General features: G+C 39.5%; 1 protein-coding gene across 1 annotated transcript in view; it reads left to right on the forward strand.

Annotated features, from left to right (window-relative positions):
- Nucleotides 1-16,011: 16,011 nt before the first annotated feature.
- The window catches only part of PODXL2 (podocalyxin like 2), a 59,172-nt gene continuing 57,280 nt past the window's right edge, over nt 16,012-17,903 (forward strand). The window contains exon 1 of the mRNA XM_029287232.1: nt 16,012-16,057. Within this exon, the coding sequence (XP_029143065.1) occupies nt 16,012-16,057 (46 nt within the window). The remainder of the gene's footprint in view (nt 16,058-17,903) is intronic.

A 17,903-nucleotide genomic window follows, 5' to 3' on the forward strand; every position in this document is an offset into this window, starting at 1 on the left:
TCTCCTCTGTTATACCCTGCTTATTGCTTCATGTACTTCTTATGAAAAGCTGAAAACACTCTATGTTGAAGATTAGTAGAAATTCACATTTGTTTTACTTTAGAGCTGTGTTATGCCAAAACAATTAGAGATGTGCAAAGCTAGTCAGAGGGACATGCCAAGAGCACCCCAAAATCTTGTCAGAAGCAGTTCAGCAGCATGGGCCAGAGGAGGCTTAACACAGTTCTCCAGAAGTTCTTTTCCCAAAGTAATATTTTTACACATCCCTGAAAATAATGTTTTTTTCTTATATGTTTGCCCAATAAAGTTGTAACAGGAAAATGTTTACTAAAAATAATGCCCAAAGATTTTAAAATAGCTTCTTAAAAATAAAGGCACACATTAGTTTGCTGTTTAAAAATGGCCGTATTCCCAAATCAGCTACTTCATTATGACTGCTGCATTTTTAATAATATGCTTTTTGGGTAATGTTTATCATTTTTCCTCTGTCGTTTGAACTTTTGTATTGAAGAAAGATAACTTAAATCCAGTTGTAACTCTTAAACTTTTCAAATCCATTTTTATATCGGGTTTGTCTGGAGATGGCACTTCATCAAATAACTGGGTCCTCCCCAGCATTTTAGCAAGCAGAATCAGAAAGTAAATATCTAAAACCCAACGTTTGTGCAGAATCAAGATTTCTTCTGGAAAAATAGCAGGAGTGAATTGTTTACCTGTCTTGAATTTTTGATAGAAGATTAACTATCAGACACTAAAGACAGAACATCTGTATGTCCCTCCAAATGTTTCTTTTGCACTAGATGGTCATTAGTGCTGGGAGACTGGAGTGAAGTAAATAAAGAATAAATACAACAAGCTTTAGGCTTGCCTACCCATGATCTGAATCACCAAGCTAAGAACCTCTGGTTTTATTTCCACCTTTGTGCTTTAAGTTTAAATTATTTCCTGTTTAGAGCTCTTCTGAATCTTCACAACTCAATCTATTCTATGCAATGCAATGGTCATTCTCTTCTGCTGTGTTTGTAGTTCCATTAGTAACTTTTCATGTTGTATCTGTTTTAAAGGGATCTCGGAGAAGGCTACTTGAGAGGTAATCCTGTTTATTATGCAACATGGTCTGTTTATTATGCATCACTGCGCTCTAGAAGTTCCAACCTTTTTCTTTATAGGCTCCAGTGTTTGACTGATTTCAAATATATTCAACAGTAATGTAATTGTTTACCTTTAATTTCCAGAATGTTCGACGTTGCCAGATACCTTGTGTAGACTAATAAAAACTTAAAATAGAAAATCCATTTTTGCTATACAGTAGTAGACAAATGCTTGGAAAAGTAGAAAGTACAGACCTAGATATTTAGCAATTGCATCTGCACTGAAATTGACTGTTGGCTCCATTGCTGCTGAAAGAGCTACTTGGATTGTTACAAGAATTGAATTCTTCTTTTCCCACCCCAGTGGTTAATTCCATATGACTCTGTGTTCGACCCTAGAACTCCTAATCTGATATTCTCAGCGAAGTCCATAAGGTTAGAGGCTCAAGGATTTATTCCCTGCATAGCATGTCGTTCTGAGGACTAGAATGTTGGGTTGATACCAACAAACATATACATCCCATTCAGGCATTTCGAATGCAATATTACTGTCTAGGCCTTGCTGGCTGAGAAATATTTCCAAAATTTGGGGGCTTATTTTTTAAAAAAACTTTTATTCATTGTTCATACATACATATTTAACTAACGCAATATGTAATCTTTAAAACATAACAAACAAACCTAAGGGAAAAAAATCTATTTTATATTTTATGCTTATCAATAGTTAAAATAGTTTTCCAAGCCTCTGGCATTTTTCTTCCCTGTAAAATAAAATTAATCATATTTTGCAAAGCTTGTAAAAGTTCGTCGACACATTTATAATAATCCAGTAATCCATATGGTCCAGGAACTTTTTCCCGGTTTAATCTTTTTTATAGCTTCATAAACGTCTCTTAAAGATCCATTTATACAGTAATAGGTATTATGAGCTGTGGTGAAGGGCTTGCCACAGAGTTGTGCTGTAGGCACCCTTCTATAACAACACAAGCAAATTACCCTAGTGGTTGCTCTCTTGAGTCAGGGGAGTGCCCTCCCCAGTTGGCTCCTCTGACACTTGGCTGCTCTCTCCAGCCACAGGAGCAGTGCTCTTCTTCCAGACCTTAAGTTTTTAATAGCTGAATTATTAGGCTGCATTAGAACTTAATAAACCAACTACAGGTAGTCCTCAATTTATGACCACAATGGTGCCCAGAATTTCCACTGCTAAGCTAAACAGTTAAATGAGTTATGCCCCATTTTACGACATATTTTTTTTTTGCCACAGTTAAGCAAATTACTGCAGTTAAGTAAATCTGGCTTCCCGCATTGACTTTGTCAGGAGCCAGCTGGGAAGATTAGAAATAATGGCCACATAACCCGGGGACAGTGCAACTGTCATAAATAGATGACCATTGTCAAGTGCCCGAATTGCAATCACGTGACCGTAAGGATGCTGCAACCGTCGTAAATGTAAAAAACAGTCAAGTCACTTTTGTCAGTGCCATTGTTACTTTAACAGTCACTAAACACATAGTTGTAGGTCGAGGACTGCCTATATCTATTCTGTTTTTGTTTATATGTTGCCCATTGTTTATGATTTCTAGTTTTAACAAATTCCATTGTGGAGCATTGTAAACTGCCTTGAAAAAAAATGGTTTGAAAGGCACTGCTGTTTTCAGTAAAGAAAAATATTTAGAACAATATACAGTATAGGAAGAAGAAGGTAGCCACCTTCTGAATTCCAGTGATTCCGACAAGAATCTATTATTCAAAAGAGATGCTTCAAAGAGCTTAAACCTCTTAAGTGGCTTTATAAAGCAGGGGTTCCCAACCAGGGGTGTGAGATGATATTCCAGGGGGTGCAAAAACTTGGGTTTTCAAAATTATAGTTTATATGCATAATTTGTTGCCATTATTTCAAACTTTTGTAAGGGGTACGAGAATATATCAGAAGCGTTCTAGGGGTGCGGGGTAATAAAGCCATGTGTTAAGTATCATAAACTCCTCTGTAAATCGTGCTGAATTTGACTATAATCTTGATCTTCTATTTTTGTAGTTTCGCCATTGGTTTACTGCTAGGCCTGAGGCAAGATCACATTTTCACTGAGAAAAGAGTAGAGGATAGGGCCAGGGGCGAGGATGTCATGATGATTATTTGACTTCTCTCTTGCATGAGGATAATGTAGTATTTTTGGTACGGCAAGTAGTGCATACTTTTGTTTCATCCACATGGTGTAATTGCATGCAGAGATGAGTATTTTAATAGGCTGTGGTATTACCAAATGCACAGTTATTCCAGTAACTTATAAGATGCAACACAGTAGGGACTGTTGGTATTTTACTTTATTTTGCAACATACAGATGGTGGCCATATTTATATGGCAAACTCTGTGCATTCAAGTGCTTAGGGAAAAATTGTCACACAAATAATTGCTTTACTGCAAAATTAGTGCCAATTCTGCTTTGACGTGCTCGTGCTGCATTTTTTTAAATTGATTATGTGCCCTCAAGGTATTGTCAACTCTTGATGCCCACATAGATGTCCTTTTTGACAATCCATCTCTTCAAGTCTTCCAATGGTGCACCCATCACCGCTGTAATCTAATCTAATCCATCCATCCATCCATCTTGCTGCTGATCTTCCTCTCATCACTTTTCTTTCTCGGCATCAGAGCCTTCTTCAGGCTGGAAGAGAAGATTCTGTTTTCTTGATGCAAATAAAAAAAGTAAGCATGACCTTTGGTCAGCAGAATTGTAGAACAAACTCCAAGGGGTGGGGGAGGAGGCAGGTAGCTTTATCCCCCAGTAACAACTGACCCAGCAACAATAAAATCATAGATAAGATTTTTCAAGAACAGAAAATAATGATGGGTGAAAATAAATTAAGTATAGGCCTGAAAAGGCAACATAAATTTACTCTGCCTTTTCTCCTTTTGTGGTCTTTGTGCAGTTCCACATGGAGGTTTCTGACACACATACACACACACACATACACGTTAAAAGTCTTTAACCTTCCAAAACAGGATTGTGCAATGATTTTGTAGTTAGCAAACAACAAAATTCACCGCTGAATGCTCCAGCGAAAGAGGTAGCAATAAGATGATGTTATTGGAAGAGAAGGGTACAGAATCCTGCTTCCTATTGGAATGGATTTGCTTGTTGTTGTTGTTTTAAAAAATCAAACTTATCAGGAGCCTCATACGATTATTACATTTTTATTTTCCTTTTTCAAAGAGCAGAAAATGTTGACGTACAAAATTCAGCAGTGGCTACCCAAATTTAGCTGAACAATCTTAATGGTTGGTCTATTTGATTTGATTTTTATCCTGATTTTATTATTTTTTATAATAACTCAAGGTAGTGAACATACCTAATACTTCTTCCTCTTCCTATTTTCCCCACAACAACAACTGTGTGAGGTGAGTTGGTAAGGGAGACTGACTGATCCAAAGTCACCCAGGGAGCTTTCATGCCTAAGGTGAGAGTAAAGCTCATAGTCTCTTGGTTTTTAGCCTGGTGCCTCAATCACTAGGCCAGATTCATAAACAGGACCTCAGTTGCTTGGTACTTTTTAGAGCTCTGTTTCCAGCTGGAGACATTTTCCCTTTTTAGTGTTGTCTCTTGAACTCTGTATTTGATCTGGGTTACTGTATTGAAGAAGTATATTTTTATTTTATGGTGCCCAGCTCCCAGCTTTCACCAGGCACAACCTCTATCTCCTTTTCCTTAGTGAGAGACATGGTGGACATCTCCAAACCCTCTCCCTTTGAATTTTTTTGAGGCAAACATACCAAAACGGGTTTCCCATGTTGGATGGCTGCTGGATACGGTCAGCTTCTATGTAAATGGTTACCTTGCTCTTAGACTGTGCATTCCCTTTAAGATGAATTTTCTAAATAATATATTAAATTTTAGTACATACAGAGATAACGATCAAAGAAAAATATGTTTGTTCAAAATATCCTCATATTGAGACTCATTTTTTCCCCATATGCAAATAGTCTTCCAGTTTAGTAATACTTCTCTATCCATTGAATTCACAAAAACATCCCTAAAATATGTAGAAATTGCATTAGGAGTCAGACCTAAAGTCCTTGGGTAGCTGTGATTAGGACAGAATAAAATGTTAATGAGGCAAGGTCGCTGAGAGACCTTGCTGAGTGTGTTTACTTCTGTGTGTTTATTTGGCCATGAAGCTGAATATTTCCAACAGCATCTCACAGCAGGGTGAGTCTTGTGGCAAAATGTCTCAGTACTTTTCCCATGATCTCTAAGGTGCCACTTAACCAACCCATACTCATTTTTTGATATGATTCACAAGGTATTTTTCATCAACTATACAGCTGTTACTGCTTGCTACAGATATGATTTCAACTCTTCATACTAAGCAAAAGGCTGACTTTTGTAGCTGCTGCCTTCACACAGCCACAATTTTGTCCTGAAGCTTTACAGGGAAGAATAACTGCATTATTATAGGAAGAAAGTGGTAAATTTGCTAAGTAAACAAAACCAAGTTTATGTCTGATCATTAAAAGTGCAGTACTTCAGAAATCAATTGCAAAAGATGCTTTGGAGTGTGCAGGAACATAATACAGTTTGCAGCTCTTTAAAGTAGCCACATATTTCCCCAGAATCACGTGGCTGACTCCTGCAGAGGGATGATACATTTGAAATACTACACAGCCCATAATAACTCTTTGGAATCAAATCTGAACCACTGCACTGCCACACTGGTTTACCCGTTGAATTGGCAAGATACCTAGCTGAAAAAAATTGACTGATTTGTGCAGCTGTTGCTGGCAAGTAATGTTGGAAATTATTTTAAAATATTTCTGTGCAATAGAGAACAATCTATATTTTAAAATAGTTAATCTCAATTTTGCTTCCCTATTAAAAAAAGAATTCTTCAAATTCAGCTTAGCCCTACCGTACGAATGCATTTATAAAATCCCCATGAAGGGTATTACTATGACTACCATGACTAATGGCATTCAGAATACCCTGGTGGGGAGAAAATGGAGATATTCTTCCAGCTGCATGAAAATGCTTTTTCTTTGAGAATAAATTGGAAAAGAAAGCAAGGAGCTTGGGTGGCAGTGCTCTTTGACTGAACATGCACCAATCTTTCAAAAGATACCTGAGCATATTGTTGTCTCTGGCTTCTCTTATCTGCCTTTTCCCCCTTATTCTCTTTATTTCTGTAGATTAACCTTGAAATAAGTCTTAGTTTAGTTTTAGATAGATCAAGATCTCTGAGATATTGTATCATTCGTTTTTAATGATTATACAGCTGCCTCCTTTCCCTGACACAATCCTTTTTTTCTTTTCCTTAATGTATTTAAATTTCTTAACTATACAAGTAGTCCTCAACTTATAACTGTACATTAAATGGTTCAAAGTTATAACAGCCTCAGAAAAAGTGACATGCCCCATCTGAAGTTAAGATTGTCACACTATCCCTATAGTCATGTGATTGCAATTCTGGTGCTTGGCAACCAGCTCGCATTTACAACAGTTGCAGTGTTTTACATTCATATGATCATGAATTGCCACTTTCCCAGCCAGCTTATGATAAGCAAAGTCAATGGGAGAAGTTGGGATAACTTTAACAACCACAGTGATTAACTTAATAACCATGGTAAAAATGGTTGTAAATTGGATTGGTCATGTGATGACTTACTTAATGACTGCATCACTTAGCAAGCAAAAATTACAGTCCCCATTATGCTTGTAAATCAAGGATTTCTTGTACTTCTGTTCAAATGTTGGGCCAGCATGTATTTCTTTAAAGAAGGATTTTCCTCCTTGATGTCTAAATGTATAGAAAGTGAAAACTGATATGATTGTTTTCCTATTCAGCCATAAACCAAGGAGTATTCCAGTACTTGGAAATGATTTGAAGCTTCCTGCTCTGGATCAGGATTCAAGAAAGTCAGCTCTAGAGTGTGTCAGGTTTTATCAATCTTTACTGGATTAGTACAATACAGCCTCCAGATATACCAATTTTAATTCCCTGAATTCTCATTGATAGCACTAATGGCTGGAGAGTTTGGGAGTTCAAGTCCCACAATTAGAGGACTCCCACAATGAGAAAATCTAGATTGGGTACTCACTGAGACTGGAAAAATGAGCCAGTGACTTTCAGGACCCTGGAGAGTTCACTTCAAAATGTTACACTACTGTATGAGGTTATGTCTGTGCAGATTATGTCTATGGAGATATATGAAGTTATATAGTTTAATGGTAATTCAACATGTTCTGTATTGATCACCCCTGAAACACTTCTTGACTTTTATCAACTAAGGCCAAAACAAAAACAAAAAAACACCCCTGCCCAGACTCTGTGATAGAACTTAGATCACAGAAAATATCTGACATTTTGGAAATGTGCAATGCACTGCTTCCAGTTATGGCATTTAGGGAATGGCCTGAAGGCTCAGCCAAGAATGAACTGGGGAAGTGTTCCTTCAGCTTTTTAAAGCTTATAACATTAGGATTTTAAAGACTATTCCAGCTTCTTCAACTGGACTTAGTAATAAATAGGGAACTAATGTAAAGCCTCCAAATTTCAAGTAATGTGGTTCTATCTTAATTTCTTAACATCTCCTAGGTTTCCTACATATAACATACGAGAGCAATTCAGCTTGAAACATACCAGAAACTAGATGCCTACTCAGGAAAAGTATTGTTGATGAAGCTCTCTAAATCTATTTCAGGGTTGTACTTAAGGGAAAATAAAAAAAATAAACATTGTAAATAAATAACTTACCCCTTTGAAAGCTCCCTAAATTAATGATCTCTTCTATAGTTGGGGTCGTCAGTTTTGAAGTTCAACAATGCTTCCTCCTCCTCCTCCTCCTCCTCCTCCTCCTTCTCCTCCTCCTCCTCCTCCTCCATCATCTCTACCTCTCCCCAATCCTTTTTTCACTCCATTAAGCTTTATCAGATACTAAACAAAGGCAGAAAAATTCTATTCTCTCACTTGTCTCTATCATCTTCTCTTGTCACTCTATTTCTAAACAAAATAGTCCTAAGCATCCTAACCCTTTCTCAAAAACATTCTGTCTCTTATTCATTTGTTTTTATATTTTGCACACTCCCCAGGTCTCCAAGATTTTTTATGGTGTGCAGTAACCAGAATTGTCCATAGGGTTCTAATAATAATAGGGTCATAAATCTGTGAAAGGCAGGCTTATTTTTGATCTTTTGCCTAATGATCCCTAAAATGGATTTTGCCTTTTTCAAAGTTGCAGTACATTAATAGTTTTTTTGTTAAACCACTCAGCATAATCCCAAGATTAACTAATATCCCATTCAATTTCCATAAACGCTGAACAGATCCACATGAAAATTGAAAAAAAAAAAGTAAAAATAATCAGTTTAAAATGACAATCATCTCATTGTAAATCATTGTTTTTTAAAAAAACAAAAACAAAAAATCCCCCTAAAGCTCCTGATAAGAGTAATAACCTCACTGCCTTCCTAAACTCTAAAAAGTAAAAGGCTCACAGAATGAGTTCCTCTGTCAAAAACAATCCTATAAATTTATATATTACTATATCTTGGGAATTTGTGGTTCACAAGACAAAAAAATACAATAAAATAAAGCAACATAGATATAAATAGGCAATAAAACCCAAGACAATCCAGACAGTCCCCATTTAGTAGCTGTTTGAATATAATGTGCTGAAAAATATGACTTATGACTAGTTTTCACACTTGAGACCATTGCAACATCCTCATGGTCATGTGATCAAAATTCAGATGCTTGGCAACTGACGTGCATTTATGAAAGTTACAATGTCCTGGAGTCACGTGATCACCTTTTTTAACCTTCCCAACTGGCTTCCGATAAGCAAAACAATGGGGGAAGCCAGGTTTGTCTAACAATTGCATGATTCTTTTAACAACTACAGTGAATCGCTTAACAACTATGGCAATCAATGTCGTAAAGTGGGGCACAACTCACTTAGCAACTGTCTTGTTTAGCAATGGAAATTTTGGACACGATTGTGGTTGTAAGGCTGAGGACTATCTGTATATGGCATCAGGCCCCAATAGCTCTCTGGAACAAATTAAACTCCAATGAGAGGTCTTTCCATTCCATATATGGCTTGTAGGTCAGAACCAGCCCTTTGAACTGTAGTCTGAAACAGCATAGCAATATTCCCCTAAATGCATATTTTCTTCATATTTCTTTCATTTTGTCACCCTTTTTATACTCTGGCATGAACATAGCTCCACATACATCTGTTGCACTCTGCAATTCTTTTCACTCTCCTCCAAGCAGCTTCCATTTCCCTTTAAACTTACGTTAGTTTATATTCATTATTTTAGCAATTAATCTACCTTGTAGTAACCTTTCATTTGAAACTCATAGTTTCTTGGAGTAATGGTAGCCCAGACTCCCTCTACATATTTTCTTTTTTGGGGGGGGGGCCTCCAGGCTCACAAAGATCTGCATATACTTTATTCATCAAAACTTCATTAATGCAATAGTCCAGAAGTCAAGATCGCCTTGGGATGGGTTTGAATTTCGTGGGATTGGTGGTTGCTGATTTGATGAAGTATCCATTATTAGAAGTTGGACATGGTGTTAGTTCTGTTCTGATTGGTCCACCTTGTCAGTCTGTTGTGAACAATTCAGATGTTAACCTGATTGGGAGGTAAATTATATCTACTTCTATTGTTCTGTTGATGGTTCATTTGAATGAATGCCATTTGAGTGCCAAGCTTCCAGGAATTGTCTGGCTCTTCTGTTGTTTGCTTGGCTGATTATTTCTATGCTATTCTAGTCAAATGTGTGGCTCATTTTGAGGGCATGGGTGGCTGATCTTGGTTCTTTATTGTAGTTTTGTTTTCTGATCTTGGTTCTTTATTGTAGTTTTGTTTTCCTTGTTTCTTTGCTATAATTGGCATTTTGTCTGCTCTATGCAGTGAAGGTTACAGTCTCGTTTCTGTATATGTTGCCCTTTCTTGCTTAGTAGGATATGCAAGCTTTTGGTTTATACAAGATTCTTTGTACCATTTTTTGTAGGCTTGTGGGCAGCAAGGATGCCCAGCAGACAGAGTACTCTGCTGGCATGTTCAAACTGATGCTTTCATTTTTGCTTCCATTTTTATTTTTCTTCCCTGTCCATTTTATTCCAAGTTACACATGAGCACTACCAAGAAATTGTCTGTTCCACTTGCCATACTTCTCATTCCCTTTGTATTTGTTACTAATTCTCTCAGGCTTTAATAATGCACAATTAAATCAGCCTTGCTTATAGATGTACTTTTTCATGTTATATATTTCATGAATAGAACTATGTTTAAATCACATATCTGAAGTAAGTGAATAAAATTAATTATTCAAACAATGAACAACAGAGAGAATTGGACAGCAGATACAATAGTAGTATACAGCATTTAAATTTATATGTAAAATTCTGGCTTATGACATAACTCACTCTGTGTTTAATAGCTGTTCTTTGTTACCCCAACCTAGTCCTGTGGCAAATCGTATGCATGTTTTAATAGCTGTGATACAAAATTTAGCACCCTTATAGGTAATGTTAGGCTTATTGTAAGATAAAGAAAAGTGAGGCTAAACCTACCAGATGGTCACCATTCTCATTTATTGTTGGAATTCATGATGGCCCAGTTACTTTTACTCTCTTGCTTCATTCCCACCTATCCATTTATGCCACCTATATCCTATAGAAATTATCTGTCAATACAAATTATGCTGAAATAGTTCCTACTTAATTTAAGAAAGCTTCCTGTATTCCTATTCCTGTTTACTATACACTTCTTAGGAAAGCACGTATCTCCAAACATACACATCCTCTCCTTTATAGCTTTTTCTCATTTGAATAATTTGAGGATACCCATTGAGAATTCTGTTCCCTGCCAATGCAGCTGGCCCCAGCTATCATTAATACGTTCATTAGATTCATCCTTCTTTTGTTCAGTCATTTGGAGAGCCTTGAATGAGAAGAAGCTGATAGAAAGCATTTTGGCTGAGGCTCAAAGGAGCTGCTATACCACACAAGATCAGCATTGCCCTGCATGCAATTGATATCTGCTCCTGCAGTCAGTGGTATTCATGTAGAAATATAAAGGAATAGGTTGTGGGGCAAAAATGGGGAAACTGGGGGCTCTGCAAGTATTGCTGAACTACAAATACCAGAAGTCTCAGTCAGCAGGAGCAATTCTAGATGGGCTATCAATAGAGAACAATCAATTTTACAATCTCTCTAGGGCAAGGGCCTCACAAACTGTTTAGAATAGGCAATTTAATGACCTCTAGATATTCTAGACTAAGAGATACTAGGATGGAACTGATAGATGCTATAACACAAAACATCTGGAGGGCACCAGAACCTATAAAAGGGGAAAACTGGACTGCAAAATCAAAATGACAGCATGCCAGTTTAGGTTATGGTTAGGATGGAAACAGATGGGAAAGGAAAAATGATGATTTAGAAGTTAAGAGGGACAACTACAGAACCCGAGGGCTCCAGATTAAGGGGATTGAAGAGAAGAAACTGTTAAGACACATAGGAGATGAAATAATAATAATAATAATAATAATAATAATAATAATAATAATAATAATAATAATAATAATAATAATAATAATAATAATAATAATATAAAGTTGGAAGGGACCTTGGAGGCCATCTAGTCCAACCCCCTGCTCAGGCAGGAAACCCTATACCATTTCAGACAAATGGCTGTCCAGTCTCTTCTTAAAAACTTCCAATGTTGGAGTATTCACCACTTCTGGAGGCAGGTTGTTCCACTGGTTAATTGTTCTAACTGTCAGGAAGTTTCTCCTTAGTTCTAGGTTGCTTCTCTCCTTGATTAGTTTCCATCCATTGCTTCTTGTCCTGCCTTCAGGCATCTTGGAAAATAGCTTGACTCCCTCTTCTTTGTGGCAGCCCCTGAGATATTGGAACACTGCTATCATGTCTCCCCTCGTCTTTCTCTTCATTAAACTAGACATACCCAATTCCAGCAACCGTTCCTTATATGTTTTAGCCTCCAGTCCCCTAATCATCTTTGTTGCTCTTCTCTGTACTCTTTCTAGAGCCTCAACATCTTTTTTACATCGCGGTGACCAAAACTGGATGCAGTATTCCAAGTGTGGCCTTACCAAGGCATTGTAAAGTGGTATTAATACTTCACGTGATCTTGATTCTATCCCTCTGTTAATGCAGCCCAGCACTGTGTTGGCCTATTTGGCAGCTGCAGCACACTACTGGCTCATATTGAGGTGATTGTCCACTAGGACTCCGAGATCCCTCTCACAGTTGCTACTATTGAGCAAGGTACCCCCTATACTATACCTGTGCATTTGGTTTTTCTTCCCTAAATGTAGAACCTTACTTTTTTCACCATTGAATTTCATTTTGTTAGTTGATTACACAAAGCAAGCTGAAATGTACCAACACCTCCTTCACCAACCTCAGAGGTTTCTTCCCCAAAATACATTACAATACTTGCTCTGACTGACGATGAAGCTCTTGGATAAGCAGTGAAATGTCTCAAACTAAGAAGAAAAATAAGGAAATATTTGATGTTGTAACTTGAGATTTGTACTAAAGATTTATGTATGTTATTGAACTATTGATTGACCAGCCACCACATTGCTTTTTAAATACTTAATTGTAAAATTAGAAAATTAATAAAATATTATAAAAAAAATAGGTCCAGTTGCCATGACTCAAACTTTAGACAACTTTACCTGGATAACTGGTAACTAGATAACTGTATGTCATTGACATACAGTTTCTGTTATTTGATATCCTGATATCAAATAAGACTTTGCATGCAGTTGCACATGAGCTTAGGAAAAAATGCCAACAGTGCTATCTGAGCTCCAGATTGTCTTTCCCCTTTCAAACATAAAGCACTGTGCAGCCCATTGGTGTCTAGAGTGGGATGGTGCTGAAAGAAACAAGATGGTGGCTTTCATTGCACAGATATTACCACTGTTTTTATTATTACTTGCTATCTCCCTGGACGCCCCTGATATAGCCCAAGTACCTATGGATAATTTTGTGGAAAAAAGGGAGACTTTGGCTATCTGAAGCCATCCTTCAGAGATTTGGGGAAGTGGTAATATTAGCATATTGGAACAAGTGAGGAACAATATGGTGAAAGGCATGGAGGATAGCAATGGGTAAAGATGATCAGTCTTTTGCCTCATCTGGAATTCTATGATCTTGTATAAATGAAAAGTGCTTTCCATTAATGTAAAGCCACTGCTAGATCTAATCCAGACATGTTATTTTTTTAATGCAAAATATTCAACTATCTGAAAAGGCATGTCTATGACAGGTTGTATCACATGATTATTTTGAAATTATGAATTAATTCATAGAACAATTCACACAAATGTTAAGTGATAATGTGATTTTAATACACCCAAGACCTAGGTGGAGTTATTTTAATGTGAAATACTCCTATTGGTGGTCAAAGTTCAATTTAATTCGCTGATGTGTCTCCAAAGACTTCAACTAGTTTTCTCTGAGGACATTTCCCTGCTTTATTATGTTCTTCTGCTTACTAGTTTCCTCTTCCTTCAAAATATCTTTGTGAATACAGGTAGTCCTCGACTTACAACAGTTCGTTTAGTGACCATTCAAAGTTACAATGGCACTGAAAAATCCGACTTAAGACAGTTGTTACAGTTACAACCTTTGCTGCATCCCCGTGATCATGTGATCAAAATTCAGATGCTTGGCAACTGGTTCATATTTATCACCGTTGCTGTGTCTCGGGGGTGTGTGTCACATGTTCACTTTTTACGACCTTCTGACAAGCAAGGTCAGTGGAGAAGCCAGATCCACTTAACAGCCAGGTTGCTAACTTATCAATTGCAGTGGTTCACTTAACAACCGTGGCAAGAAAGGTTGTAAAATGGGGCAAAACTCACTTAACAAATGTCTCACTTAACAACAGAACCTTTGGGCTCAATTATGCTTGTAAATCGAGGACTAGGCCTCACGTTCTGACACTTAACTGTACAATCTCTCGCCTCCGTGCCAGACATTTGCAAAATACAAACTGCAAAACTGTGTTGGTCAATCCACATGAACTCTGAAAATGGTATGGCTCTGGGTTACGTACAAAAGGGTCACTCCAGGTCTTCTCTCTTCAGTGGGTTTAGGAGACTGAATTATTTTGGAGGCAAGAAGCACAACGGAAGCAAATGCCTTGGGGAGAATTTACTGGAGCAAGATAAAAATGATTAGAAACCAGCAACTTTTAACAGGTTCAGGGTTATTTTATTGGATTTTCAAGTGAAAAGATGTGAACACCCAAGAGCCACTTTTAGTGCAAAAGAAACCTATGTTTTAACAGGGACTCTGTATTCAGCGTTTGTTCTGTACATATTTAAGACCAATATTCTGCAAGCTTTCTTTGTAATCTGAATCTTTATGAGATTTTAAGTTGTGCACATCAAATTTCTTAGGCTATATGTAACCTTAATTTTGGAACTTTTTGTTCAATGGCCTTTTTTCAGGGCGGCAAAGAACAAGCCAATTGTCATTGGGATCTGAATGAATTGATGCGTTTTCAACTTTTATTTCCAATACAGAATATTGCAATTCTTAAAAAAAAATAATAAGATTATGGTAAACTTGAAATGGGTTCAGAGTAAACCCCTTGCTGGGTCTGCAGCGAAACCCAGACAGTTTTGTATTTAGACAAATATTCGGAAGAGTTTCCCCAGCTGCAGATTAAAGAACGACATACTTCTGAGAATCCCCTCAATGGAAAATTAGTCCTATCCGGCCAGGGAAAGTAGTGCTTCTCCGGCCGGCCACCGCTTGACCTCGGCCTTCGTGGGTTCTGCTCAGGCAAAGACCAAGTTTCAGGTCTGGCTTCCTTTGTCCCCGTAAGTTGCCCAATGAATAGACAGAATCCGCGGCACCCTTAGGGTTGCCAGGTGTCCACTATTTGAGTGGACAGTCCACTTTTTTCACATTATGTTCACTATTTTTTTTCACAAAATAGTGGACATTTTTTTTTTATTCAAAAGCTTTATGATGAAATGGTACGTAATCTAAAGCTGTACAGTCTACTTTTTTTTACTACTTAACACCTCCCCCCCGCTTGTCCGCTATTTTTTGGAAGCAGACCTGGCAACCCTAGGCGCACCCTCTCCCTTTAGGACCCGGGTGAAAACTGAAGCCGGGAAGGGGCAGTATGCAGCCCACTGCGCAATGCACACGATTTCATACTTCAGCATCTTGGAAACCTGGGAGACCCACAGCAGCGGCCACACCGATCCAAGAGGGGGCGTGGAGAGGCAACGCGTTGAGTCGCTTCCAGGAGCAAAGCCAAGCCGCTGCAGCTGGCCGCGCAGAGCCCGGCCTTCCTGCCTCCATCCTTATTGATTTCTTCGCTTCTCGCATCTCTCTCTCTCTCTCTCTCTCTCTTTTTAAGCTGAGAAAGAGAGATGCGCGCGACGGCTTTGCCAAGGGTCTGACCGGCCAGCCCAGCCAAGCAGGCTGTATATGCATTTGCTGTGTGGATGCTGCTGCCGCCGCTGCATTTGCTTGCTGGCCTTGGACCGGAGCCGTTCGTGTATTGATCGGGCAACGTAGAAGCCCTCCGATTTTTGTTTCTTTTTTTTCACCCACGCCCACACCCACACCCTCCAGCTTGAAGCTCCCTTAGAAGGGAGGGAAGGAGGGAGGGAGGACCTAGAGAGGTTTGCAGGGAAAGTTGCGAGTCACCAGGGAGGGGGGTCGCGGGGGCGATGCCGTGTGAGCCCGGGCTGCTGCAACGGCAGGAGAGAGAGGGCTCTTCAGGAACAAGAAGGGGCCGAGCCCCGTGGGCAGCTGCTGCAGCAGAAGCTACGTCCCACTGAAGGAGGAGGAGGAAGAGGAGGAGGAGGAGGAGGAGGAAAGGAGCACGGCGCCGCCGGAGTGGAAGCATCATGAATCCTGGCAGGCGTCGGGCGCTGCGGCTGCTTCTGGCCTGGGGTGAGCCTTTCCTGATTCCCGGGGGTCGCTTCGTAGTAACGGGGCATGGTGGGGTGTTTTCAGCCCGCGTGCAGGCTCGAACCAGGAGAAGGAGGGTCGCTCCAACGCGTCCTGGACAAAGAGGCAGGCGGCGCGGAGCTGGGAGCGGGCTCCGGGCTGCCTGCTTGCCTGTCTGCCTCCCTGCCGCCGCCTATGGAGCCAAGGAGCGGCGCGGTGGGAAGGTTCCAGCCGTCCCCTGCGGGCGTTGGGCCGGTCTGGGCAGGAGCAGCGAAGTGGCGGTTCTTGCTGCTGCTGCTGCTGCTGCTGCTTGCTCGGTCGCTCGCTCGCCGCGTTGGGCTCCCTTAAGGCGCGAACTGAGAGGGGCCGATCTGTTCGGCTGAGCCCGAAGGGATCCTGAGGCTTTCTTGTCAGGAGGGAGGTGGGAGGAAGAGGAGCCCCACTAGGAGGAAGGACGTCTTCATTTTGGCCGCGCAACGCCGTTTGAAAAAAGGCATTTCTTTCCCAGAAGGTTTCTCTAGGTCTAGGATGTCACCTCAGGATTGTAAGAAGTTACTTTCCTCCTGGCTGGGTCAGTTAGAGGCTGCTATTTTTCTGGAAACACTTTTTTTTTTTTAAACTCTGTTCAGGAGGTACAAAAACCAGAAATTAGCCAGCCGTATTGTACCCCAACATATTTTATGCCCAATACGGTTGGATTATGGTTCAGTATCTCAGCCAAATCCAGAAAGCTAGCCATCCTGAGTAAATCATTGGAAAAGCATGTCGTGGGAACGCAACCCGTGATGAGGCAGACTTTAAAAACTTCTTAACACATTATGCTAAGTTGTGACTTGTTTCACCATAGTGCTAAGGTAGAAAGCCGGGTTTCCAAACTACATATATAGGTTCACAGAAAGCACTGGGCAAAATAAATAATCAGGTGTGCATCTTGGGCTTAAAATTAATCAGATTTTAATAAAATCTGAACAGTTAAGAGTTCTCTGTTGGCATGAGAAGCTAAGGGTGAAAGGAGCTCAAGATGGGGGAGTTCTTAAAGAATATACGAAAAGCACACTTACAAATACTTAATTTCAGTGAGGGAAAAATGGAGGCAGCACAAGCCAGTGAAGCTTTGTGAAGATCTAAAAATGAAAAGAGGACAGGTCAGAAAGGAAGAGCATGGACAGTAGATTGAAACTGTAGAGCTGGCATCAAGTAAACAAATGATCAGAATAAACTGACAAATGCAAGGGAAACTAAGAATGATAAAGACTTCTTCAGTTTCATTCATGTACCCTAGATAACTGGTGGAGGAGGAGAAAGAGGAAAGGAAGATGGAGCAAATTACAGATTGGTGAAACATCAATGTCTGGGAAGATTCTAAAGTAATCACAAAAAGATCTGTATTTAGCACTTTGGATATTTTGCAGTTGTTACCAAAACTCAATACAGATTTATCAAAAACAAATCCTGATAGGGTAGCTTTGTCTCATTTCTTTGGTCAAATAACTTAATAAATTGTGGGTATATTTCGACTGCTTGAAGCATCCCATGACATATAAATTGATAAGCTACCTAACTGTGGGGTGGATGACATAACAATGAAATGACTATTAAATGTACACATACACAAGCCATGTCAAACTCGCGACATCGCGTGACGTCGCGTGACGTATCGGAGCTTTTTCGCCATTGCCGGCAATGGGGTGGGCGCGGCTCCGGTATGATGAAACCGGCCCGCGGGCCGGCAGTTTGACACCCCTGACATATACACACATCAAATCATTGTTAACTCCTGGTGAATACCTGAATTAGTCCCTGCAGTTTTCAGAAGTGGTTTTGCCACTGCAGATGTCAATGATTCCTC

The sequence above is a fragment of the Protobothrops mucrosquamatus genome, unplaced genomic scaffold (assembly GCF_001527695.2).
Source record: "Protobothrops mucrosquamatus isolate PMUCROS unplaced genomic scaffold, P.Mucros_1.0 scaffold_260, whole genome shotgun sequence".
Classification (NCBI taxonomy): domain Eukaryota; kingdom Metazoa; phylum Chordata; class Lepidosauria; order Squamata; family Viperidae; genus Protobothrops; species Protobothrops mucrosquamatus.